At 41.2% G+C, this 26,407-nt stretch overlaps 1 protein-coding gene across 1 annotated transcript in view; it reads right to left on the bottom strand.

The window, feature by feature from the left end:
- Nucleotides 1-26,407, bottom strand: part of ARFGEF3 (ARFGEF family member 3) — a 159,757-nt gene that overhangs the window by 89,543 nt on the left and 43,807 nt on the right. Inside the window, exons 3-4 of the mRNA XM_040965252.1 lie at nucleotides 23,622-23,703; nucleotides 19,889-20,020 (exon numbers count right to left, since the gene is read on the bottom strand). Of these exons, the coding sequence (XP_040821186.1) occupies nucleotides 19,889-20,020; nucleotides 23,622-23,703 (214 nt within the window). The remainder of the gene's footprint in view (nucleotides 1-19,888; nucleotides 20,021-23,621; nucleotides 23,704-26,407) is intronic.

Here is a 26,407-nt window from a genome sequence, read left to right as displayed (position 1 = left end):
CAAAGTACCATCCATACATATTAAACTCTGAATGTAAATGGCTTAAGCTCAACCAAACATCATAGATTAATAGACTGGATTAAAAAAACAAAACCCATCTATTTGTTGTCTAGAAGAGACACACTTCACCCACAAAATTCAGCAGAAAGTATATCTCATGGATCTTGATATTTTTGTTTTCTGTTAGTTTCATCTCTTCAAAAATAGTTCCTTCTGATTAAATTATTCAATGACTCATAGATCATACAGTAACACCATTATCTTCAAGAAGGTTCAAGATTTTCTTTTTTTCATTTCTTCAGCAACACATTAGTCATTCAGTAGCGTATTATTTTACTTCATGGTATTAATTTTTTTCTTCCTGTTGTTGATTTTGTTTTGTGGCTTTTCATTTAAGGGGATATACAGTAACTGCAAAATGGAGACTAACATATCCAAATGTGAGGATACAATGTAGTATGCATCTCTACTTCCAGACAAAGATGGACTTACAATGAAGCTGTTTACTGTATCTTGACAATAGGATGCTGGACTCTCTACCATTGTCCATGCCCACAATGATGGACATATGACTGTGTATGAAGAACTATACTTTAGTAATGATATAGAGGAACTAGGTGGGGGCGGTATTGGGAAGGGGCTAAGGGAAATACCAGGAGCCTATGGAACTGTATCATAAAATGATAATAATAATAAATAAATAAGAAAAAAGAAAATGGAAAAAAATAACATGCTTTGGAAAACAAATACATGCTTTGCTCAAGTTGCATATAGTGACACATATAACTCAATCTCAGAGTGGGCAGCATGTTAAAAAGGGTTACTCCTATGCATATTGGGGGAGCAGTTTAGACATTTAAGGGACCCTTAAAAGGTTTACAGAAATGCAAATTATTAAAACAATGTGGGGTCCGGCATAGTGGCGCAAGTGGTTAAGGTCCTCGCCTTGCACGCCCTGGGATCCCATATGGGTGCCGGTTCTAATCCCGGCAGCCCCGCTTCCCTTCCAGCTCCCTGCCTGTGGCCCGGGAAAGCAGTCAAGGACGGCCCAAAGCTTTGGGACCCTGCACCTGCGTGGGAGACCCGGAAGAGGCTTCTGGCTCCGGATTGGCATAGCATCGGCCGTTGTGCTCACTTGGGGAGTGAATCATTGGACGGAAGATCTTCCTCTCTGTATATCCACCTTTCCAATAAAAATAAAAATAAATCTTAAAAAAAAACAATGTGTACATTTAAAATCACGTTTGCACCAAAATAAACTTGTAATGTCAGTTTTTCCCTCACTCTTCTAAATCCCTGTGCCCTTTCCACTCCCCATAACAGGTGTATAAGCATCTGAGTAGTAAGACTGACCTTTTTACATGTCCTCTTCACTATGTGCCTTGTCCATTTCTGGGAGGAGCGATGAGCACTGATCCACACTCAATCCTTTCCATGCACTGCCCACATGAAAAATCAATCTCGCTACATTCTGGTAGGGCCATGCACTGATGCACCTGGCCATGATTGTAGAATGTGTGCACAATGTGGTGACCCAGCTACAGAAGTACAGAGGATTAGAATGTTAGATCCAGCTGATGTGATTAGCTAAGGCTGGTTTCTGTACTTATATAAGGTATACATGTTCAACATGCATACTCCAAAAATCCAAAGTGTCCTGAAATCTGAACTTTTTCAACACTGACAGGATGCTCAAAACGTTTTCGGTTTTGAACTTAGAGATCTTCAACTGCACAGGCTATGCCAATAACCTCACTTACACTGGATAATGGATCTTCAATCTTGTAATACTGCAATTATGGATGACCCAGTTGAGGCAATTAAAATTTGGTAAGCCTCCCTTCAGGAGGCCCCACAAACTGGCAGGACCTCACTCTGGACAGGGAGAAAACCATTTCCACTAAGCAAGGAGTATCTCCCACGAGAATTATAGGACATCCCTCCACTTGACACTTCCTGTATATTCTGCAGAGAACCCAGCTTTTGCACTCACCATCATAAATGATAACATTAATCATTTCTGTCCAGGTTGTGAGTAAGTCCTCTGTAGGGTCACTTCAGAGAACTGAGGGGTGAAGCAGCAGTTCAGTGCTGCATAGCAATGGCAGGTACGTTTTATCTACCCAGTTGCAGCATTATTCAGGCTTCCAAATGTTCACTTAACTGGGGTGTTAGTATGGGTCAGATGCAGAGCTAGGTTGGGACACACACTGATAATCAAGAAGCCACAATTCTTGATCTTACAGATCTTTTGGTGCAATGACAATTGTAATGAATACTCTGGGAAAATGCCAGTCTCTGTGAGGATGGATATGTGCTATAATATACAATTCTAGCTGTAATGTTGCACTCATTTCATGGAACTCCAAACTTAACATGTTGAGATTATATATATAAAAAACATACATACATAATATAAATAATTAAATATCATATATTATATAATTACATATAATGATATTAAATTATTATGTTACATATATGACATATAATAATGATTACATAAATATATAATAGAATTATATAAGATATATAATCATATAAAATATACAATTATATATCATATATTATTCATACTATATAACATGCTATGATTATATAACATATAATTTATATAGTATCAATATATTAATATAATATAGAACATATTATATATTATATAATGTATATTATATATATCTCCCCAACCAATTTAACATAAATGAGAAGCTATCCAAAAGTCCTTGGGTCCCTGTGAATGCACAGGAAACCTAGAAGTTCCCAGCTCCTGGCTTTGCACCAGGCCAACTCCAGCTATTGAAGCTATTGGGGGTGGGTGGGAATGAATGAGTGGATGAAAGATATTTTTGTCTCTCCTTTTTCTGTAAAACGGGCTTCTAAATAAAAATGCAGTAAAATAAAATCATCTTAATACATGCATAAATAATTCCTCGGAGAGATTTTATTTCAAAGTGCTTAATGTTGTTTGCCATTCAAAACAAAATAAATTATTAAGCTCAAGAAAACAAGGAAAAATGTAAGTACAGCCCACTAACAGCCTCACGCTTTCCTGAAGCTTGGGGGAAACCCTCAATGCCACATGCATTTGAATCCTGACTCCTGGCTCTCCCAAGAATTTAGCTTTGTTACTTGACAATAATTTCCTTCTGGGCTCTCCTGTACACTGGCTTGAAATTTTATAAAATTTAAAAATCATTGTGTAAATCCTCTCCATACAATGATTTCAAGTCCCTTTTTTTTTTTTTTTTTTTTACTCTGCTGGATTTGGCACCAAGGACAGAAAACTCAGTATCAGGCATGGAACTGCTGAATGCCAAATGCCTTCCTGTGGGTAGTGGGGATTACTGGCTTTTCATACTCACATGGGGTCTGAATGGAGTTTGAATTATGGAGTCTTGATTATTAAAGGTGGACCCTGACCACAAAGCAGAACCAGATTCTTTCCCTCAAGGTCCATGCACAAACCAAGCAGGCTCAGCCACTGAGGTGGTGATGCTCATAGGAAAGATGTAAAAATGCTAACTTTAACAAATTGAACTAATTCACTTGAAAAAATAAATTATTCGTAACCCTTTTATACTTTCTTCTCCTTGGAAAACTCTCATAACTGTTACCTGCACAAGCTCTTATGAACATACTTTAAAAAGGAATTATTTATTTGAAATGCAAAAGGAGAGAAAGATAGAATTTCCATTACCTTGTTAACTCTCCAAATGGCCACAAAGACCAGGACTATCTGGGTCAAGTTGAAATCAGGAGCCTTGAACTCCCTGTGAGTCTCCCATGTGGGTACAGGGGCCCAAGCACTTGAGCCACCCTCCACTGCTCTCATGGGCACATTAGCAAGCACCTGGATTGGAAGTGGAACAGCCAGCACTGAAACTATCTCCCATATAGTATGCCAGCACTGAATGTTGCAACGTAACCTACGACAATATAGCATGGCCCCATGAATATACTTGTAACAATTTCAGCTTCTAAGCTTCACATATTGAACTGCCTCCCAATATTAGTTACAGAAGCCATTGCGTATACCAAAATTCACAACTGCTCAAATCCCTGTGTTTGCAATACAGCATATGCACATTCTTTGCCATCCTTTAGATCATCTTTAGATACTTGTAATGCCCAATACAATGTACATACTATATAAAAAAGCTGTCACACTCTACTTCTTAGGGAATAGTAATTAAAAAAAAAACTATAGATGTTGAAACACATGCTTTTTTTTCTCTGAATATTTTTGTTCCAAGGGAAATTGAGTCCATGGACGATAATCCAAAGACTCGAGGGCCACCTGGATATAAAAACTTACTAAAAGAAACCACATCAGCCTTACTAGGTTTTTAATATGACAAGCAGTTAACTTTTCAATTACATAATCATTTAAATTGTACTTTGAGGAAGAAATATAGCCATGTGGCAGATGCTCAGGATTCAGAGTTAAGTGAAAAGAAACAATATCTATATACAGCAAATAGGCATAATTATGAACACTCAAATAGATTTTTTTTTAAAAAGACATATTTTTTATTGGAAAGGTATAATTACAGAGACAACACTTGTTCACTCCCCAAGTCGCCATAATGGCCAGAGCTGAGCTGGTTTGAAGCCAGGACCAAGGAGCTTCTTCTGGGCCTCCCACATGGGTGAAGAGTTCCAAGGCTTTGCATCATCCTTTTCTGCTTTCCCAGCCCACAAGCAAGGAGCTGGATGGGAAGTGGAGAAGCCAGTACATGAACCAGTGCCCGTTTGGTATTGCAGTGCTTGCAAGTCAAAAATTTAGCCACTGAGTCATTGTGCCTGCTCCCCAAATAGATTTGACCAGAAATATCAAATGTAACAATAAGAGCTACAGTTAACTGGAGAATGCCCATAATGTCCTACTATTCACATTTCTTCATTTAGATCAGGTACAAGAGATTGAAAAACATTTCTCTCTCTGCTAAATTAGCCTCTTAAGACCTATCATTCAATCACTAATTCTGATCACAAGGCCTTTAGTTATCTTGGATTCCCCTTGTCCACCTGCACACTGCCCACACCACTTTCAGTCACCATCTGTTGCTGATTTTGTCTATGCAAATCAGCTCAGTGTCCTTGGTGGGGCACTTTGCTGCACTCACGCCTTCCTGCTGCCACAAACTCAGGTCCCTAGGACCTCTTTCCTAGGCAGCTACCACAAGCCACTTTACCGAGGCCTCTGACTTGGTTCTGCTAATTCCCAAATCACCCTGTAAATCCTCCTTCCACTCCTGTCATCATAGTCTCATACCTTGATGTGCCTCTTTCAGTTTCTGTTACTCTGACCAAATATCCTAAAATCTGCAGTTTCTCTTTGTGGCTCATCATCTACTTTCCCTCACTAATCCTACTTCACATCCACGATTTTCCATCACTGAGAGCCTTTTTTTCTCTCTCAGGAATCCCTTCCCTTCCCAATATCATTCTCTGTGTCCCACCCACCTTTTCAAGTTCAACTCAGATAGGATCTCCTCCTTGTAGTATTTATCTGCCTGGCAGAAGGAGTGGAGGGCAGTAGCTCCTTCTGAATGCTCCTAATGAATTTCTCTTATGAAACAACTTCCTCAGTGTCCAGGAGTGTTGAACACTGCACCTCCTTAGCTCTTTCCTCCTAGATGGTAACTTTTTGTTTTTGAATCTGTGCTTTTCATCCCACTTTGTAACAAAATCACATTACCAAGCAAAACCATAAAAATAAATTTTAAAGATGACAAATTTAAATGCACTTCGAGTTATCTTTCTAGTTTAACTTGCGGCAAGCATGTTTAACTTATTCTCACAGTTGGAGTTTGATGAAGTCAAATGTCATGCGAATATTCCAGTTGACACACTTTCTCTTTTCTTTTTCCCTTCCCCTCCTGCCTTCTCCTCTACTGGTTCATCAGCTCATATTGTTTCTTGCCCTCATGCATAAAGCACTTTTGATAATTATACACTTGATGCTTACAGATAAAATGAACCAAGCCTACTGATATAAAGGTTTTAAAAGGCTAGTGCAGGGAGAATCAAGTTGGTAGAATAGGGTAAGGACATGTTTAAATGGACAGAAAAACATTTAATCAGGATGAAGCAGAGAGGACACATTCCAGAAAATAGGAAAGGACAGAACAACAGCAGAGGGGAACCCGAAGACTGACAGACACAGGAAAGCAGCAGACACAACGGTGTGGTGTTGCAGTGACTGATAAGCCAGCAGCATTCAGCTAATGGTGATCTGAACTCCACCAGCAGCCGGAACACCACCAGCAACCAGGTGGGAAGGGACTTTCACTGGGAGCTTGTGAGGTAAACTCCGACAAAGATCTGTCCATCCTGCTGATCTATTTTATTTGACCAGGAGCAGAGACAGAGCAGCAGATCCCAGATGGACAGTGCGAGAACAGGGTGGATTTCACAGCCCAGTCAGTACTCTAGAGCTGAATTGGGCACCATTTTGAATAAGGAGGCAAAGGCAAGGGAAAGGACTGAGCATATCCTGAGCTGGAAGTGAACTCATTTCTGACTCAGTGAACTGCAACGTGGCATTCTACAGGTTCAACGCAAGACAGGTCTGGGTAGCCCTCAGATCTGATGGCCAGCTAATCAAGAACTCTAGTAGTGGTCTATCAGGCGCCATTTTGCATACTGTGGCAAAAGCTTTAGGACTGCAGGGGACAACAGTGAACTGGACATGTCCTGAGCTTGCAAGAACTGACTTCCGTGGGTTTCACTAGTCCCGCAGGAAAATAATACTGACTGTGGCATCCTATGTGTCAAAATAGGTCTGTGTGGCACCCACAAGGTTCTGACAAGATTAGCGCCACCAGCAACCTAGTTATATAGGACACCTGAAATCACATTGTAGAGCTGTGGGTGACACAGCTTAAAAACCTGCCCCAAGAAGAAGACTCTGCTAACCAGAAGTACAATGACCAAGAGCAAAAGAAGAGACAAAGCCACAATGAATATTACCGAAAACTCCGCTGCAAAGGAACAAAACTCTATGCCAAACTCAGACTTAACTGAGGAAGACATTGAGAAAATGGGGGACGCAGAATCCATAAGACTCATTTTAAAGATTCTGATCAAAAATGAGAATCACACATACAAGAGTTCAAAAAATTTAAGGAGGCAATGTATCAAATCAAGGCTCATATATCAGAAATTAAGACCACAGGAGAGCAAATTAAAAGTACAATGGAGAGTCTCCAAAATAGAATGAAGCAACCAGAAGAAAGAATCTCAGAATTGGAAGATAATTCCTGTCATCATGGGGGAAACAAACAAAAAGCTGGAAGCAGAGCTGGATCAGGCCAAAAAAAGTATTCAAGAATTGAAAGACACTATTAAGAGGCTAAATATAGGAGTTATGGGAGTCCCAGAAGGTGCAGAAAGAGAAGCTGAGTTTACAAATGTATTTAGTGAAATAATTAAGGAAAATTTCCATAATCTGGAGAAAGAATTGGGAAACAAGATCCAGGAGGGACACAGAACTCCCAACAGGCTTGATCAAAGCAATCTTCACCAAGATACATGATCATCAAGCCTCTTCAACATAAGATCCTTAAATGTGCACGTGAAAAAAATCAATTGACATATAAAGGAATGCCAATTAAACTCACAGGATATCTCTCACAGGAAACTCTACAGGCAAGAAGAGAATAGAGGGACATATTCCAGATTCTAAAAGAAAAAAAAATGTTGGCCTAGGATAACATATCCAGCAAAGCTTTCTTTTGTCTTTGAAAAGGAGATAAAATTCTTCCACAGGAAAAAAAAAAATAGTATGCCTCTTCCAAACCTGCCCTACAAATGATACTTCAAGATGTTCTCTTCATAGAGAAGAGGAATAGCACCCGATAAAACCAAAGGCAAATGTGAAGAACATCCCAGTGAAATGACAACAGAAGACTAAACCAATGAACAACCAACCCATTCCTAAAATGACAGGACCAAAGTACCATCCATACATATTAACCCTGAATGTAAATGGCTTAAGCTCAACCAAACATCATAGATTAATAGACTGGATTAAAAAAACAAAACCCATCTATTTGTTGTCTAGAAGAGACACACTTCACCCACAAAATTCAGCAGAAAGTATATCTCATGGATCTTGTTGTTTTCTGTTAGTTTCATCTCTTCAAAACACTTTCTTCTGATTAAATCATTCAATGACTCATAGATCATACAGTAGCACCATTTGCTTCAATAAGGTTCTTGATTTTCATTTCTTCAGCTACACATTAGTCATTTAGTAGCATATTATTTAACTTCATGGTGTTTTTAATTTCTTTTTTCTTCCTGCTGTTGATTTTGTTTTGTGGCTTTTCATTTAAAGGGATGTATAGTAGCTGTGTAATGGAGACTGTCATATCTAGTAACATGTCATTTAACTTCATGGCATTGTAAATTTCTATTTTTTTCTTTTTATTGTTGATTTTGTTTTGTGGCTTTTCATTTGAGGGGATGTGTAATAGCTGTGAAAAGGAGACTAACATCCAGCTGTGAGGACACAATGTATTATGCATTTCTACTTCCAGACAAAGATGGACTTACAATGAAGCTGTTCACTATATCTTGACAATAGGATGCTGGACTCTCTGCCATTCATTGTCCATGCCCGCAATGATGGACATATGACTGTGTATGAAGAACTATGTTAGTAATGATACAGAGGAACTAGGTGGCGGGGAGGGGATAAGGGAAATACCAGGAGCCTATGGAACTGTGTCATAAAATGATAATAATGAAAAAAGTTGTAAAAAAAAAAAAGGCTAGTGCAAACTTGAATCTCTCTCTAAATGAAATATCTAGTAATTATAAAGATATCCTAGATAATCCAAATCATATCAACTGTTTCTATTAAGATAGAACAGAGCTTATGGACTCAGCTGAATAATGTTTCTTAGACTTGTAGAGTCAGAGCTAATGGTTAATATCTTAAATTTATCCAGGTAAACAAGTGAGGTGTAGAAATTAGAAATTATACTTTAAGTGTGAAGGCAGTGACTCAACAGAAGTAAATATGAAGTCTTTCTTTAGGTATCAGAATGAGTACACCTGCTCTTTTCTATTATCATGGAAGAAAACCATATTTTGTTTTTAGGCTAGAAAGAAGAGAATTAGAGAAATAAAAAGAAGTTAGGCAAAGAATCCCATAAGGCCATGGTTATCAATAATATCAGTGCACATAATTTGAGCTCACTTTATTTAAGATGTACTCTAGTTCTAAGATATAGGCAGCAATGCTACTCATATTATTATTGATCAGAAAATTGAAATACAAATTATTTCTCAAAGTTGTCAGGTACTATAGCTTCAGAAGTCATGCTTTTAGTACTCGGCTACAAAGCACTAAAAAGAAATCCCAAAACAGGGTCCATGAACTATTTCATAGGACAGTTGCATAATGCTGTTGTCTCATTCTGGCAGACCCACCTCCGTGTATTTAGATGTATCTACTGCAAAAGATTCCCAGTATCTCATTATGTTTCATTGATTTTCAGAAGCTACACTGACCAAGTGGTTGACTCAAAGCCTCAGTGTAGACAGTTGCCTCCTCCACCTCTCCAAAACTACACAACAAAAGTCAAGATCAACCCTCAGGCCATCTACAAGGTCTTCACAGAAAAATCTAAATGGTGGAAAGTAATTCTGCTACTAGCAACTGCTTAAGCCTGGTCAAGTAACTTACACTAATTCACCCAAGGATTTGTAAACACCGATGATGTCAACTTCATACTACCAATGTGCATTGATGTTTTACATTTTTTAGCTCATACCAATTATTCTCTGAAATCACAGCTATTTTTCTTTGGTTTGGTGTTCTTCCTGCTGGGCCACTAAAAACTCTCCCACATGTGTTCCCTTTGCTCTGTTAGGCAGTAACTAAATTCACAAGTAATTAGGGAGCCATGTGCCAGATGCTCTGCTAGGTGCAAAAGGGACACAAATAATACTTCTCATTAGTTTTTACTTACTACATAGTGGAAATTTCCAGGCATGTCTGTGGTAAGAATTTAGAAATAACAATTTGGAGAGATTAAAATGTGCTGTATCCCCAAATAGGCCACTGCAGGGACGCTGCTGAGCCTGCACCAATCCTGTACCACTTTGAACATAATGTTATCACTTCTGAGAAAAGCATGGTGTTAAAACAAAACAGGAGGTCTCATGCCTGGATCGCAGATGACAGCCACCATGTGCACGTGGTGAGCTGTCCCCAGGCCTGCCTGGGCTCTGGGGGCTGCTCCCTTCAGGGTAAGTACACCGAGGGGAGGAGGTCTCCGTGATTGGGCAGGACTGGGGCCCATCTGCTGCCTTCATTGGGTGGTGAATGGGATTGGGGAGGGGCGCGACCTTGGGCCTGGGAGTTTAAACTTCCAGCAGCCTCCTGGCTGCTGGAGGGTCTCAGGACGGGCATCTCATGCCAGGATCCCAGACGACAATCACCATGTGCAACCACCATGTGCACGTGGTGAGCTGTCCCAAAGCGGCCAGTGTGCCATTTGGTGCAGGGCTCCATCTGCTGACTGCCCAGCCAGGGAGCTCTAGGGTTTTGATTCTTTGAATCGCTGCTTAGTTAGCTCCAGGTTGAACCCACTGTGCTTCTAGGACGTGAAGCAATTGTAAAGATCCCCAATGACAGTAACTCTTCCTTTGAAAATTTTGTAATCACTGAACAATGCTGTCCACCAAATACCAGTCCATGCAAAAGCCTTGGCTTGGGGCTTGTCCTTCAGAATCATATCATGTTAACTGACATGATGATAGATCAGGAGAAGGGTCACATAAAGCAGGGCCATTACATTAACTAGCACTAGAACCATTACCAGGGGCAGATTCTGTGAGGGATGTGTGGGCCAAACCCTGTGGAAATTCTAGCCCCACTGGTTAGCTCAAGAGATAGGGTGGTGATGGACAAGGCTAGATGTGACCAAGGAGCCTGCCATCAATCACAAGTAAAGGAACTCCCAACAGTCTGGACTGGTCAGGGCAGCAGTGCACAAATGTGCATCCTGATTAGGGTGTGGGGTAGGCCGGGCTGCAACGTTCACCAGCTCATACAAGGCCAAATGGAAGGCCAGACTTCACTGGAATCTGGCCTAAACCCAATGGCATGTATGAAAACTGGGTCTGGGAGTGGATTAAGTGGAGGAACTTGCAAAACTCCCTTGGCGAATAATAGCTCCTGCTGGTGAACATGTGGTCCAGACCTGGGGGCTAGACAAGCTGGGAAAAGTAGCTCCAATAGCTGGCAAATGTGTCAGCGGGCAATGGGACAGAGTAGATCAGGCAGGACTGAGCAAACCTTAGCCCACAAGTGAAACTAGAGACCAAGAGGAAGCACAGGTCATGCCTAACTAGGCTCTTGTACCTGCTGGTCTGCATGAGCCAGGAACGCTAAGCCACAGTGTCTAAGGCAGAGGTCAAGACAGGTGAGGGACTGTGCCAAGCTGAGTCAGAGCAACCACTGGCATGCATGTGATCTATGGCTGGGAACAGGCCCGGTTGGGGAGCTAAGGGGACAACCCTAGCTGGGTTGAGGTTCCCACCAAGGGGCGTGTGGGCTGGAATGGGGGCTGTGTTCTGATCGGGACACGGTTGTAGTCTCCCTTGGCACAAATGTGGACTGGGATTGGATGCACCAAGCCAGGCCAGACTCCAACACCCTCTGGTGTCCTGGAGGACCAGGGTAGATGTGGGATGGACTAGGCAAGGTCTCAAACCCCTACAGAGCCATGTGTGAGCCATATGTGGGTATGGACAAACCATGGCTGGGCTGAAACATCCAACAGCAAGGACCAGTTTGGGTTGAAGGACAGTCGGGAAAAGTCACTGTTCTTGCTAAGACAGGAGGTGGAATGAGTAGGGCTGGCTCATGGATCCACTGGTAAGCGCAAAATCTGGCATTGGGAGAGGTCCTGATGGAAAATCCTGGGCAACTGTTCTGGCAGGACACAGACCCGGCAGGTAAGCGCAAGAAACATGATAGGAAACAGCCCAGAACAGGCCATGGAAAGTTACCAACTGGCATACAATTGGCATGGATTGGGGGAAGACCAGGCTGAATCAGTCCACGTCCTCCACTGGCAAATCCAAGCACCAGAACAGTGTGGGTCGAGCCTGGTTTGGTTGCAACAAAAACTAGTGCACAATACAAAAAGCCAAGGTGAGGTTGCCTGTACCAGATGTGACCACAGCACCCAACCAGTAAGCATAAGAACCAGGAAGGGAGGGGGCAGAGCCAGCAGGGGAATAAGGGGTGGTTCCTTTGCTGGACAGCTACTCCCACTGGACAGCATGAGCTGGGATGGGTGCAGACCAGACTAAGCAGGGCTACAACACCTGTGTGCCTCAGGTGGACTAGATCAGGGAAAAGCCAGGCTGGGCTGATTATTCCTTCTGGTGCAAACAAAATTAGAGTGGGTGAGGGTTGTTTGGGCTTAGCCACAGCACCAGCTGGCAGAAGCTGGCACTGGGGGCTAGTTCTGTCAAGTCAAACCACAGAACTATCTGGAGAGTGCATAATGTGGGAGTGGGAGAGGCCTGGTGAGGGAAATAGTGGGTTCCTCCCTCTTGGGTTACCACTTCTACGGGAGGGCATGAAAACCAGGACAGGGGCTGGGGTGGAATGGGGTGTGGGTCAGACTGGATTACTGCTACACATACTGGCAAGCCAGGGTAGGGGGTGGGCCTGGTGGGGGTTATTGTGGGTCGCTCCAACTAGGCTGCAGCTCCCACTGGTTTATGCGAGGGCCGAGAATGTGCTGGGTAGCACCAGGCTGGACTGCAACACACATTGGTTCCAGTGGAGGACGGGGCTGAAAACAGAATCAACCCAGTGATGCCTAACAAACATGATGGGGAGAAAGTTTTAGATACTTTGAGTGGTTTTCTAATGTATTCAAATATCATTGCACTTGGAAATAAAGATTTTTTAAAACTTGATAGACATGAAAATCTCTTGATCTCAAAAATCAAGCATAAACTATTGAAGGAAAAAAAATCACATTTCTAGGTTTGCTTTGTTTACTCTGATTTTTAAAATTAATCAACTGTTCAAGGTGTCAGGTCAAAAGTTGCTAGAACATGGAAGAAAAACAGAATTAAGTTTTCCAAGAATTAATGGGAAACATCCATCAAGAAAAACTATGCATGGCACTGGTGTGATGGCTCAATTTGCTAATTCTCTACTTGTAAGCACCAGCATCCCATGTGGGCGCAGTTTTGTGCCCCAGCTGTTCCACTTCCCATTCAGCTCCCTGCTTGTGGCCTGGGAAAGCAGTATAGCAAGCCCAAAGCCTTGGAATCTTGCACCTTGGGAGACCCAGAAGATGATCCTGGCTCTTAGGTAGGCTCCTAGCTTCATATAGGCTTAGCTACATCCATTGCAGCCACCTAGGGAGTGAACCAGTAGATGGAAGATATTGTTGTCTCTTCTCTCTGTAAATCTACCTTTCCAATAAAAGTAAATAAATGTGTCAAAAAAAAAAACTATTCATGGACTTCATATTTTTGGACCAAAATAAATTTATCTTAATTCCATATCACAAAATTTTAAGAAAATGATGTATTTATTTGAAAGGCAGAATAACAGGGAGAGAACAAAATCTTTTATTCACTTGTTCTCCTCCCCAAATAGCCATAACGGCCATAGGAGCTTGGAATTTTATCCAGAAACCCCATGTGAAGATACCATTAACTAGTGCCTTCCCAGCAAGGGGCTGAATCAGCAGCATAGTACTCAGAACTCCAGCTGACACTCAGAGACGCAGATGTTTCAAATAATACGTTAACTTACTGCATTACTACTACATTTGGCCTCCACAAATTTTCTGAAATGTTCTTGATCATCAATGTATCTGCAATGTAGAAAAAATGATCACCACCATTGCCTTAGCAGTAGTATGTAAAGAGAGGGACGTGTGAGAGTCACCAACTTGGCAGTACCGCATGTCTTAGTCACTTCCCCGCATTTGCTGCATAAGTGTGTAAGTCTGTTAACTCTTTGTCCAGCAACGGTGCTTTCAGAAGCTGAACATCTGTGTCAGACATTCTGATGCAGTGGGCTAAGGCACCCTTGGAATGCTCGTATCCCATACTGGATGCCAGTTTAGGTCCTGGAGACTTGGCTTCCATATTCTACTTCCTGCTCATGGCTCCTGGCAGGCAGTAGATGATGGATCAGTTGCTGGAGTCCCAGGCACTGAGGTGGAATGCCCAGATGGAGTTCCCAGCTCCTGGGTTCAGCCTGGCCCAGCCCTGGGTGTTGGGATCATCTGGAAAGTGAAACAGTGGATGGAACATCTCTCTATTGCTGTCACTTGGCAAGTAGATAAAAATAAACTTTTTTAAAAAAACTTCTGCAAAGTTTCCAAGTGTCCCAATGATGTTAGGGTAGGAAGGGATTTTTTCCCTGTTAGAAGAGGAAATGAGAGGAGCGAAATTAGCCACCTCACCCTCCAACATCCCTAATAGTCATTCTTTTCCTCTGTTAGGAGTGTGTTATTATAGATAATCAAATGCCCAGAGTGGAGAATATCAAAACCAAACATTTGGATAAATTTTCCAGGTATTATTAAGAGGAGACTTTATTTGACTAATTTTATTTAATTTTTGAGAGCAAGAGAGAGAGGCAGAGCTCCCATCTGATGATAGTTCTCTTTGCAAGTGCTATAATGGGAACCAGGTTTTGACCCAAGTCTCCCACATGTGCAACAACAGCCTGATTACTTGAACCGGCACTACTGCCTCCTTCCCTCCACAGGGATTATAAGGGATTAAAAGGGAGCAGAGCTGGTACTCAAACCCAGACACTCCGATAATGGATGGGATGTCCTAAGTAGCATCCTAACCACTGTGCCGAACGTCTACCTGAATGAGGAATTCTGAAAGGTCCTTCCACTTAGCCTGTTTCTTCCTCTTAGATCAAGGTCCTGACTACAGTGATCATATTCCTATGCAATTTAAAAGCACATTTCTTTCCATGTTGTAATATCAGTTTTAAGCGGACACCCTGCAGCTAGGATTACAAGCCTCACAGAGGGTGAACATTTTGTCTGAGTTGCTTGCCTTTGTACAAGAGTATGTCAACATGTTTTTGTAAAATGAAATTCAAATATAGGTTTACACCTGTGCAAAAATGTTTTAAAATCCATGTAGTTTTTTGCATAATAGGTGTTTCCCATGAACTTTCTGAATGCCACTTCTATTTTCTGTGGACATCTGCCGAGTTTTCGACACACAAACAACATTTTCTACATCATACACAAACCAGAGCAATTAGCTAATTGGGAAAACTAGAATTTGATTCAATTCTTCATATTTGAATCTATCTCATAGAACCAGTGAGGGAATGTCATCATTATTGGGAAATCAAGACAACGAACCATGTTAGCATACTCTCATTTGCCTGTGACTGTACGATTCTGTTCAATTGTTGATACAATAGGTAGTATTGACTACCACTGGCAAGTCTTTCAGGATTTAGTCAACAGGCTCTGAGTGAAGAGCACAGGCTTGGCCTCAAGCAGACGTGATGTATCGTACATTCAGACCTTGTCAGTCACTTGCTGGGTGATCTTGGTGTATATCAGAGTGTCTGAAACATCATCAGTATTAAATAATCATTCCCTGCCATTTCGCCCTGAAAAACTGCAGAGCATTCTACCAGCATTCATTTCTATGATCTAAAGATGCACGCAAAAGAAGTCATCCAGAAACAGAACACTCATTAAATGACTGCCTAGGATCCAATACTACTTCTGACCTTACCACCAAAGTCAGCCATCCAGGAGAAGCTGCCCGTATCTCCCGCATGCTAACAGAGGCAAAAGGACAGCCACAATTCCTTTCAGTCTTTGCAGACTCAGCCAGGGCATCAGTTAATAACCTCACTAAAGGCTATCCACTAGAAAGAAGGAAAGTCCTAATTACTGTAATCAGAGACAGTATTAGTTACACACAGAGCTCTTCTGAAGTCAGCCTGGCCTTTATGGAAATAGTTCACACAGCATGGGAAGATGTTACTAAACCAGACAAGGATTTAACCTAATTACCATTCAACTACTAACCCATTTTGAAGAAAATCTATCTTTAGGGAAACCTTATTTCTGATCCCTTACAGTTCTGACACTTATTTTTCAAGCTATAAAATTTTTATTTGGGCTTCATACTTACTGCAATAAATCATGGCTTTATTTTCTCCCCCTCCTGCTTACACAGCATACAGAATAGTGATGAGGTCATTTCATTTTACTCCTATTTGTCAGAAACGAGCATCATTGATTTTCTTTTCCTAATATTGATTGGACATATTCCTAAACAAATGTACTATCATCTGGAATGTTGGTTCCTGTTATTAGCCACTTTTTGTTCAATCTTGGGGCAATTTCTAAGATATGATTATTCTCTGTGAATCTAATACAACGGTCACATACTCTTACGAAAATGACAGGATTCCATTTCTTATGTTTATAAGCCCTAGAAGACAGCAGTACATGAATAAAACACATACTTTTAAAAATAGCACCTACAATTTAGTTTAAAAATGTACTATGCCATAAGTGGACAGAAATGAACTTGTATGATGCAGATTTATTCATCCTGGACAGTATTCCAGAGTGATATTTTAAAATATCTACTGTATCACAACTTAAAATACTTCATAATACTTACAGAACATGACTGGAGAATTTTTACAGGAATTAAATAATGTTATCATCAAAATAAGTTATGCAGAAGCACATCCTCCATGTTAGTAGGATTTCTCTTCCACGGATTCATCTAATTATTCTTTTAATTTTTTTAAGATTTATTTAGTTTTGTTGGAAATGCAGATCAGATTTACCAAGAGGAGAAAAAATATCTTCTATCCATTGGTTCACTCCACAAATGGTGGCAATGGCCAGAACTGAGGCAATCCAAAAGTCAGGAGCTTCTTCTGGGTCTTCCATGTGGGCGCAGGGTCTTAAGGTTTTGAACCATCCTGTACTGCTTTCCCAGACCACAAGCAGGTTGTTGGATGGGAAGTGGGACAGCTGAAATATGACCAATAGGATGCCAGCACTCACAGGCAGAGGATTAGCCATTGAGCTATCATGCCATGCTGCTAATTCTTTTTTTTTTAATATAATAATATTTGGGAGGATAGGTGACAAACACAGTAGTAATGATCATAGGATAACAAGGTCTTAGTATAGAGTTTCTTACTTGGGTCATAAAGACCTACAGTAGTATAGGGTAAAGATCAGAGCACAGATCATTACTGAATGGGTTTAGATTCTCCCTGTGCAAACAAACAAAAAAGCATAAAATGTTACATAAGATACAAATTCTATAATATGGAGAACTCTAAACCTAAAATGAGTATTTTAAGTTGCAGAAAAAGGAAAAGATTATTCACTCCTGGTCTGCTGATCTATCACATGGAGAAGCCCATCTCCAAAGTTTTATTCAATGCTAATAACATTCCAAGCACAGTTACCATGTCATTTGTTTGCTAGCAGTCTGGCTAAAATATGTTTGTATAAAATCAAAGTATGCTGTAAAAAATTAGCCTAGATCTGGATTTGTAGTGAATGGCCATAGTAAGTTAAGTCTATTTGTAGTGCCATCATCCCATATGAGTAGCTGTTCAAATCATGGGTGCTTCTTCTCCAATCCAGTTCCCTGCTAATGGACTGGAAAAGCAGCAGATGATGGGTCAAGGCCTTGGGTTCCTACACCCACATGGGAGACCTGCAAGAAACTCCTGGCTATAGATTAGCTCAGCTCTGGCCATTACAGTCATTTGGTAAATGAAGCAGCAGATGGAAGAGCCCTCTCTCTATCTCTGCCATATAAGTTTTTAAAAATGAGAGAGAGAGAGAGAGAGAAAGAGAAATAGAGAGAAGGAAAGCCTACTAAGACTGGATTTGTACAATGGTCAGAGCAGTTAACTGCATGGTTAGCACTGTAGCATGCAGTGTAGCATTGTGGGGGTGGAACTGTTAAGTTTTCAGAACAGGAACTACTGCTGATATAGCCATTAAACATCGTGCTTCCTCATAACACCTACAAGAATCGATACTTCCTCATTTTAAGGTATAAATTCTGGAACTCTCCCAGAGAGATCTTCTAACTCTTGGAAGAATTTTTAGAATAACATATAATCTGAGTTATGTCAAAGGCCAAGGCAAAACTGAACACTCCAAAATTAAATGAGTTAAAAATGAATTAAATCTTTGTTTTAAAGATTTATTTTTATTATTTTTTATTGGAAAGGCGGATATACAGAGAGGAGATACAGAGAGGAAGATCTTCCTTCCAATGATTCACTCCCCAAGTGAGCCGCAACGGGTCGATACTATGCCGATCCGAAGCCAGGAGCCTCTTCCGGGTCTCCCACGCGGGTGCAGGGTCCCAAAGCTTTGGGCCGTCCTCGACTGCTTTCCCGGGCCACAGGCAGGGAGCTGGAAGGGAAGCGGGGCTGCCAGGATTAGAACCAGCGCCCATATGGGATCCCGGGGTGTGCAAGGCAAGGACTCAACCACTTGCGCCACCGTGCCGGGCCCTGTTTTTTTTTTTTTTTTTTTTTTTTAAGATCAGCTAGCTTGGGGGTTCTCTATGGCTTCTGGGTCTGAGGCACAGTGGGACACTAGTAAACACGTCATAATTCCGAGACTCCCTGCACTAGCTTCTTCCCTAGCAGTAATGAAAAACAGTAGCAGTATTAACATGATGGCTTCAAAAAAATTCATGGAAGATGTTAAAAAAATTTATGCATGGATTTCAAGGCTTTTTTCACACCAAAATTAAATTACCTTTTAATTCCATTTTCCACCACTATTTAAAGCCCCCTTTTTATAATACTTCTAAACCACTTACTATTGCTTAGATACCATCGTAAGTTCTCTACAAATGTCACCTGATTTCATCTTCAATAAAATCCTATTGGGAAGGTACGATCGTTTACCCAGTTATACAGGTAATGTGATATAAGTATAGAGTGGTTAAGGACATCTTGCTAGGAAATAGATAAAGGAAGAGCAACACCAAGACAGGGTGGCTTCAGGCCAGAGTTCTCAACTGCCATCCTAAATTACCCAATGACAAGATCAGGATGAGGCCTGGGGCATGAAGAACCTGTCAAGACAGAATCACAGAATCCACCAGCTCTTCTCTGAATGCAGAAACTAAAACCTGAAGAAGTCTCTTATCTAAGACAAAAACTTTTCAGCGCATTTCTAGGAAGAATCAGCTATGATACAAACCACTCTTGAATATTTCTGTATACATGGTAATCCAGGGAGCAAGGGGGCAATTTGTTCATGCCACTTTGACCAAGGCATTGTTATAGGGCAGATTTTGATCCTTTTTTTGCCCAACTCACTCTTTCACTCACCAAATTGGACACAACCCAGGGAACCCAGGGCAAGATAGAAAGGCAAAGGAGAAGTCCCAGGTCTAAACGGAGGTGGTAACTGGGAATGAGAGAGAAATGGCTCATATAATTAGGGAAAATGAAAAATGTGACTTAAAGACACTCTCTATACCCAAGACTGACCATGGCAAAATCTCAGTGTATGCCAACACATTACTTTGTTGTAACAGGACAAATATGCAGGATGATGACCCAGTCAATCTCAAGCTAGAACTATTCATATTCTCTTAAAAGGTGATATGTACAATTTAAAACAACAGCTAAGCAGTTGCAGGACAAAAATCTTCAGATTTAAAAATGTTCCAGGTAATGTAGGGGGAACCCATAAGCAAGAATAATAACCTGTGCCAACTGAAAGGTGACCACAAGGCAGCAGCAAGGGTGCTGGGGTGGGGGTGGGAAATCAGAACATGCCTCTGCCCCTACTGATGCACACTGTGGTTACGTCAAACAAACCTTCATCACTTCCACCTGCAGGTCTTCGTTGAGTGAAGGCGTCACTTTCACAGCATTCAGGATCTGATTGAGCAGCTGCTTCTCATCCGAGTCTGTTTCCATGGATACAAATCTCTCTTCTGATAGAAGCTTCTGTAATGAGGCACACAGCAATGATCAGACAGGCTCCTCCCACTGCTGGTCTGTTGTGTCATGTTTTGTACTGATAATCTCTCTCACTCACTCACTTGTAGCTGGAGGTCATTAGCGAAGAAGTCATGCTATGTCTCATTGTGAAGACAAATACATCCAATCCTGGGCACACAGTTTTTGGCAGATCATTTCCTAACATATAACAATGCTCTTTAAATTTCAGTCAGTAAATTTCTCATGTGTGAATCTCTAGGTTACTGTGGGTAGGAAGGACAAATGCATTAAAGGTAGCCCATCCCCACTCCACAGTCACAAACACACATTCCCTTTCTGAATGCTGTTCTGTCACAGGAAACAGGAAGGGCTTGTGGACAAGTTTTTAGGAATCTATCTTTTCACTTCCTAATGTGAGTTCCCATGTATCAGGAATTACTCATTAATCCAAAAGTCTCAATGTATTTTCCCTTCAGGAAATGAGTCTCACAAAAACCTAAACAGGAAGACAATTTTTTGAGGACACCTAGAAATCCATCTTATAGGACAGCCCTTTGCTATTTCAGAACAACTCTTAGTTTTCACAAGTCATCCTTAGATTGTACCAGATCCTGTCTATTTATGAATCTGACAGTCATTGTTCTCTGAATCCATGTGTATTGTATTCTACATTATCTAGTGTTGGCTAGCAATGGGTAGCACTTGAGAAAGCGTGGAGGACAGCTATGGAACTCGCTCAAACTCTTCCTCCCCAAACTAAAGCCCCTTGGCCTCTGTCAAACGTTCTGTGTGTGTGCCAATGCCTTGCTTGTGTCCTGCTGCTTAGGATGTGGCCTCTGGAGGAAACAGACGTGAGGCAGTATGACATGAAACAGTCACACACACTGTGGATCACCTTTTCAGATCACACAAGCTCAGCTGACAACTCACAGCACACTCTATGCCAATTTGCCCAGAAGCTGCCAGCTCTCATTCATATGAGCAGCAAGCAAGCTGTTCTCTGCCCTGGACTTGAAGTTCATCCTTGTTTAGTGGTCTTCTTTCCCATTTGGTTGAGAGGTATAGCTTGAGAAGAACTTGGGGGACTCTCACTAGAACTCCCACTCTGATCTTCCTGCCAGTGCCCAAACCATCATAAGACTCTGTGCCTTGGTATCTAATATTTTTTTCAAAGGGGATATTCAGAACCCTGTAGTATATTCAGGATAGCCAAAGAGTTTGCATCTGTTTGAAAAGCAAGTTTGTTAATTAAAATGATACAGACTGGGAAGGTCTATCAATGTGTTAAAACTACCAGGAGATAGCAAGGGATGTTAAATGAAAATCTCCTAGTTCACCAAGGCATTGAAACGAAGAATCAGAAAAGCCCCTAAAAATACAATGCTGCCATTCACATGGCAGAGGTTAAAAAAACATAAAAAGGAATAAAAATAGCAGGTCAAAACAAACTCTCACTTCATTTTTATGGTTGGTCTTCTTGCCTTGGAAAAAAGGAAGGTTTTCTTAAGGTTGCCAACAACGTTTGAAAATTTCACACATTGTTGCATGTTGAAATTTACACTATCTAACTCAAATTCATTGGCCAGGAAAAGAGCTACTTGTTAACTCTTCTGTATATAATATCTTAAAAAGTGATAGGGACATACTGACATAAAAAGATATTGGACAAATGTCATCAATCTAGAACTACACAGAACAAAATACCCTCCCCCCAAACTTGACCTTTACTGTGCTTGTGTCTTGGGAACATGACTTTAGATTTTCAGTGCATCAACATAGTCATTACCTTTGTGCTGTTGGAATTAGACCCATTATAGTTTGTGTCAAACACAAATGCTCAAAGAAATGTGTTCAAACAATTCAACTTTGTATTTGATATAATTTTTTTCTTTTTTCTAGTCTTGCTTTGCAAACAAAAAATAGTCATACATTTGCTTGATAATGGAGATTCATCTGGAGAAGCACATCACTAAGCAATTTTTCTATGTAAACATGCTGGCATGTACTTCCATAAGTTTATATGGTATAGCCTTGCTCCAAGGCTGCACATTTGTACAACATGATACTGTACTGAATACTGAAGGTGACTGTAACAGGGCTATTTGTATGTCTAACTATATTCAATACACACAGAAAAAGTACAGTAAAAAAACACCAGGGAACAGAAATTTTTAGCTTTGTTACAATGTCATGGGACCATGGTGTATAAGTGGCCCTTGTTGAACCGAAGCATCACAACATGTGCAAGACTGTAGATAATAATTCATTTGTTAACCTAACCACAGCCTGAAAAACGAGACAAAAATCTTTCCAGTTGGCTATCAATTCTCATCATACAAAATCAGAAGTCAAATGCACACAAAATTTGATTCTGTATGAAACCAGGGACTCATGAATCTTTTCCAGAAGTTGGATTGTCGCCAGCCTGCAGCGACACTACCTACGAGGCACGCTCTTGAGGGTCTGGGAAAACAGAAACTGCACCCGGACCTCTTATTGCAAAAAGCAGCTGCTTTTCTCTCCATAGGTCTCATTCCCCATCTCTGCTGCTTTTCTCCCCATAGCTCCTCGTAGGCCTTATTGCTTTTGTACTCCTCTCTGCTGCTTTTCCCCATTCTTCTCCCTTCCTTCTTCTCCTCATCCCATATGCCTTAGCTTTTCCCTTAGCTTTTCTACCCCTCTCTGCTGCCCCATTCTTCTCATTCCATCTGTCTTTCTTCTCCCCATCTTTCTTCTTGTTCCCCTATACTTTTAGAAGTATTATTTTATTATTTTTTAATTTTTTTTATTGGAAAGGCAGATATACAGAGAGGAGAGACAGAGAGGAAGATCTTCCGTCTGATGATTCACTCCCCAAGTGAGCGCAACAGCCAATGCTATGCTGATCCGAAGCCAGGAACTTCTTCTGGGTCTCCCACACGGGTGCAGGGTCCCAAAGCTTTGGGCCATCCTCGACTGCTTTCCCGGGCCACAGGCAGGGAGCTGGAAGGGAAGCGGGGGCTGCCGGGATAGAACTGGCGCCCATATGGGATCCCGGGCGTGCAAGGCGAGGACCTTAACCACTTGCGCCACCGCGCTGGGCCCGTTCCCCTATACTTTTTAGCAGCTGCTTTTATACCACTCTCCACCAATCACTTCTCCCCGTGGGTCCACTTGGCTCTACCTGATAGGCCAGCAGCAATGTCATAATTGAAGTGAGGGCATCAGCCTCTCTCTGTGACTTCCTGTTTACCTGCTGGTGAGACCAACCCCACCTCCCGGCCCTGGGCCAGCCGCCATCCTGTGACAGCCTTTCCTACTCCTGGGAGAGGCTTCGGCACCCCGGTCCTCACATTGGATGCCACCAGAATATGTCCCACTTATCTGCATATGCTTAGCTGAGCCCCCATAAAAAAGGGTCCAACTAAAAAAGGCTCAACCTAGAAATACTTTGCACAAAAAAATTCTGGTGAATATAAGCAAATCCTGATATTCTCTAGGGTTATTTTCTGGTTCAATCACAGTTCTAAGTCTTTAAACCACCAGTGTGTAAAATGTTAACTCCTTAATCTTTCAATGCCAAAGCTGCCTGTCAATTTCTGTCAACACATTGCATTCAAAGCCATACCTGCATCCCTGCCAAAGCATGTTGGGCCAGCTTCACATTCTTGGATTCCAAAGCCAGTTGGAGAGGCAGCAGGCATTTCTCCCTGGCAAACACATCAATAAGGACCACATGTGAGCTAAGCAAAGTTGGCAGGCAAGCAACAGATGCCGTCTGTACATCCACCCTCAAACACCGCCACCACTTACACAAAAACTACAACCAGTAAAAAAAAAAAAAAAAGTGCAAATGGGCTGAAAGAGATACATAGCCAAATGCCATGCAGAAATGACAACCTTCTCAGTACAGCTACAAGGAGAGCACACATGAGATCATCATTAATTAGTCTGCAGCATCCTAATTAGTACCCACTGGGTTGGACCATGAATATGCCTTGCTCTTTCTCAGATTAATATAATGGCACGCAGCCAGAACACCTGGGGTGAACGAGACTGGGGCACATCATGTATACAGGTGCACATGCCTTATTCAGCCCCCTTGCTCATGCAGGAAGTAATTATATCACCGTTAACCCTCTGCCTCATCAATATAAACTGAAATTCTACAAAGTTATCAATTCCTCCCCAATTCAAAGTATTTAACAACAATTTACAGTTTAAAAATTTTTTCTAGAGTATCCATCAAGAGGAAGATTTGCATTCATAGTAAGCACTTGTTTGTTAAAAAAAAAAAAATTGTAGGCGATGCATAGTACTGGCCAATGAGGACTGCTTGCAACATTTTTTAGTGTAATGCAAAATGAATGAATGAATAAAGAGCTACTTGGATATCTTAAAGCTTAAAAAAAAACACAGGCTACTAAAATATGTTAAGAATAAATGGAAAGCTATAAAGACAAAAATATTTAGTTAGAAGCATTCACTGTAAATAATTAAACAGATCAAGAATTTTAATCAACCTTTTATTTCCCAACGGAGTTACACTGGCACAATAAATGAAATGTTGCTTCATTTTACTTGGCTCCTCCACCCCCACTGAAACACCAGTGGCTCCATTTTTATCTGCTTTATATGCTCAGCAAAGACTGAAAAAGTCACTGATTCAAGAGAGTGAGAAAGTCACAGGGGTTGGACAGGAGCGTCATCATGTCTTTGGAGAAATAAGGGTCACTGTTGGAGAATAACATGACACAAAGTTAATTGCAGCTCCCACTCCTCCCTGTGCGCCTGCAGCTCTTCTGCTTGTCTGTGTAATCTTCTGTTAGCAGCTCTGCAAGAGATGAAGTGAGAGACACTGACCCTCCCCAGTGCCAGCCAGAAAGACTAAACTGAAAACACTCCTAGAATGAACCCTGGCCTTCCCCCTCTTCTCATCTCTTTCCTCTTAAACTCAATGTTGCAATATCCCTTTATCTGTGATAACTGATTAGCACTAACACCAGGCTTCGTTAGATATCTCTTTTGTCACTTGGATAAATTACCTAATAGTGTTACTTCCAGTTGAGTGGTTACAATTTTGTCACTGTTGTCTTCATCATCAGCTTGTCACAGTTACAATACAAATACTGCTGTGCAGTCCATTAAAATAAGAATAGCCAATTGTTTCACTTTTATTTCTTTTGTTCCATCATAACCAGGTCATAATTTTGGAAAAACTAGAAGAGTGAACGTAGAATGAGGAATGGAAATAATAAGATGGAAGACAAACAGGAAAAGCAGAGATCCTCATATGAAACCCTTAAAGTATTCACTACGAAAGGACCTTCATCTCTAATTTGGAGAAAGATGTGCAGAAGAGAGTATGAGACCAGGGAGAGAGTGTGGGGAGTCTACAACTGGCACAGCCCAATAGCATAATAGCCCAATAGCAAGGGAATCCTATCAGGAGACTTACATTGAAAATGTGCAAACACCACACATTATTCATCTAGGGCACCCAACAAGTGCCACCTTCAGAACCAGCAAGGATCCTTTGGAAAAGCTCAATCTGCTGACCATTGCGGTTAAAACAATTCCATGTCCATGTTACTCTACCACCTGTAGCACTTGCCCTAGAAATCATTCCATGCACTTGCTTACACGTCCACACAATTAAGGCTCACAAGTGCCAGGATTAACAGACACCACACCAAAGGACTTTGACTGTTCCCCAGGCCAGTCATGGTCATCCAACAGGACTGGAAAAGGGAGCCAGTTCAAGTATATGTTAAATGGAAATTGCAAGAGCTGGCATGCAAACACCATTTATAAAAGGTTCAATCTTAATCATAATACTTGACTTTTTTTCTAAACTCTCCTAGCCATAGACACGACATCTTAAGATCAATCTTACAATATTATAACAAGGAGTTCAGACAACAAAAATTAGGAATCAGCAAGCATTTTCTCTAAGGAGTCAAATAAGTATTTTAGGGTCTGCAGGCCCTATGGTTTCTGTGTTACCTATTCAACTCCACGAAGGAAAAGGGCAAAGAGAACAAGAGAAAAAATGAGTATGACTGTGCCCCCAATAAAACTTTATTTACAAAAACAGGCAAAAGATTTCATTTGATCTGTAAGTTGCAGTTTTCCTAGCTTTGATAACATACAAAGTACCCAACACAAATCATGATTTTCAACAAAGGTATATATCTCTCTCTAATCATGTATCCTGACATTGATAAGATATGAGCTAACTTTCTTGGGATATTATCAGAACAAGAATAGTGGGGCAGGCGCTGTGGGTGTAGCACATCATGCCACTGCATATGCCATGAATCTCATACAGGTATCATTTCCAGTACTGTCTGATCAGCTCTTCCAAATCCAGCTTCCTGCTAACACACCAAGAAAAGCAATGGAAGATAGTCC

Source organism: Ochotona curzoniae, unplaced genomic scaffold (assembly GCF_017591425.1).
Source record: "Ochotona curzoniae isolate NIBS_2020 unplaced genomic scaffold, NIBS_Ocur_1.0 scaffold_3890, whole genome shotgun sequence".
Lineage (NCBI taxonomy): Eukaryota > Metazoa > Chordata > Mammalia > Lagomorpha > Ochotonidae > Ochotona > Ochotona curzoniae.
Note: the sequence above shows the minus strand (reverse complement) of the source record. Positions and strands in the feature narration are given on the sequence as shown.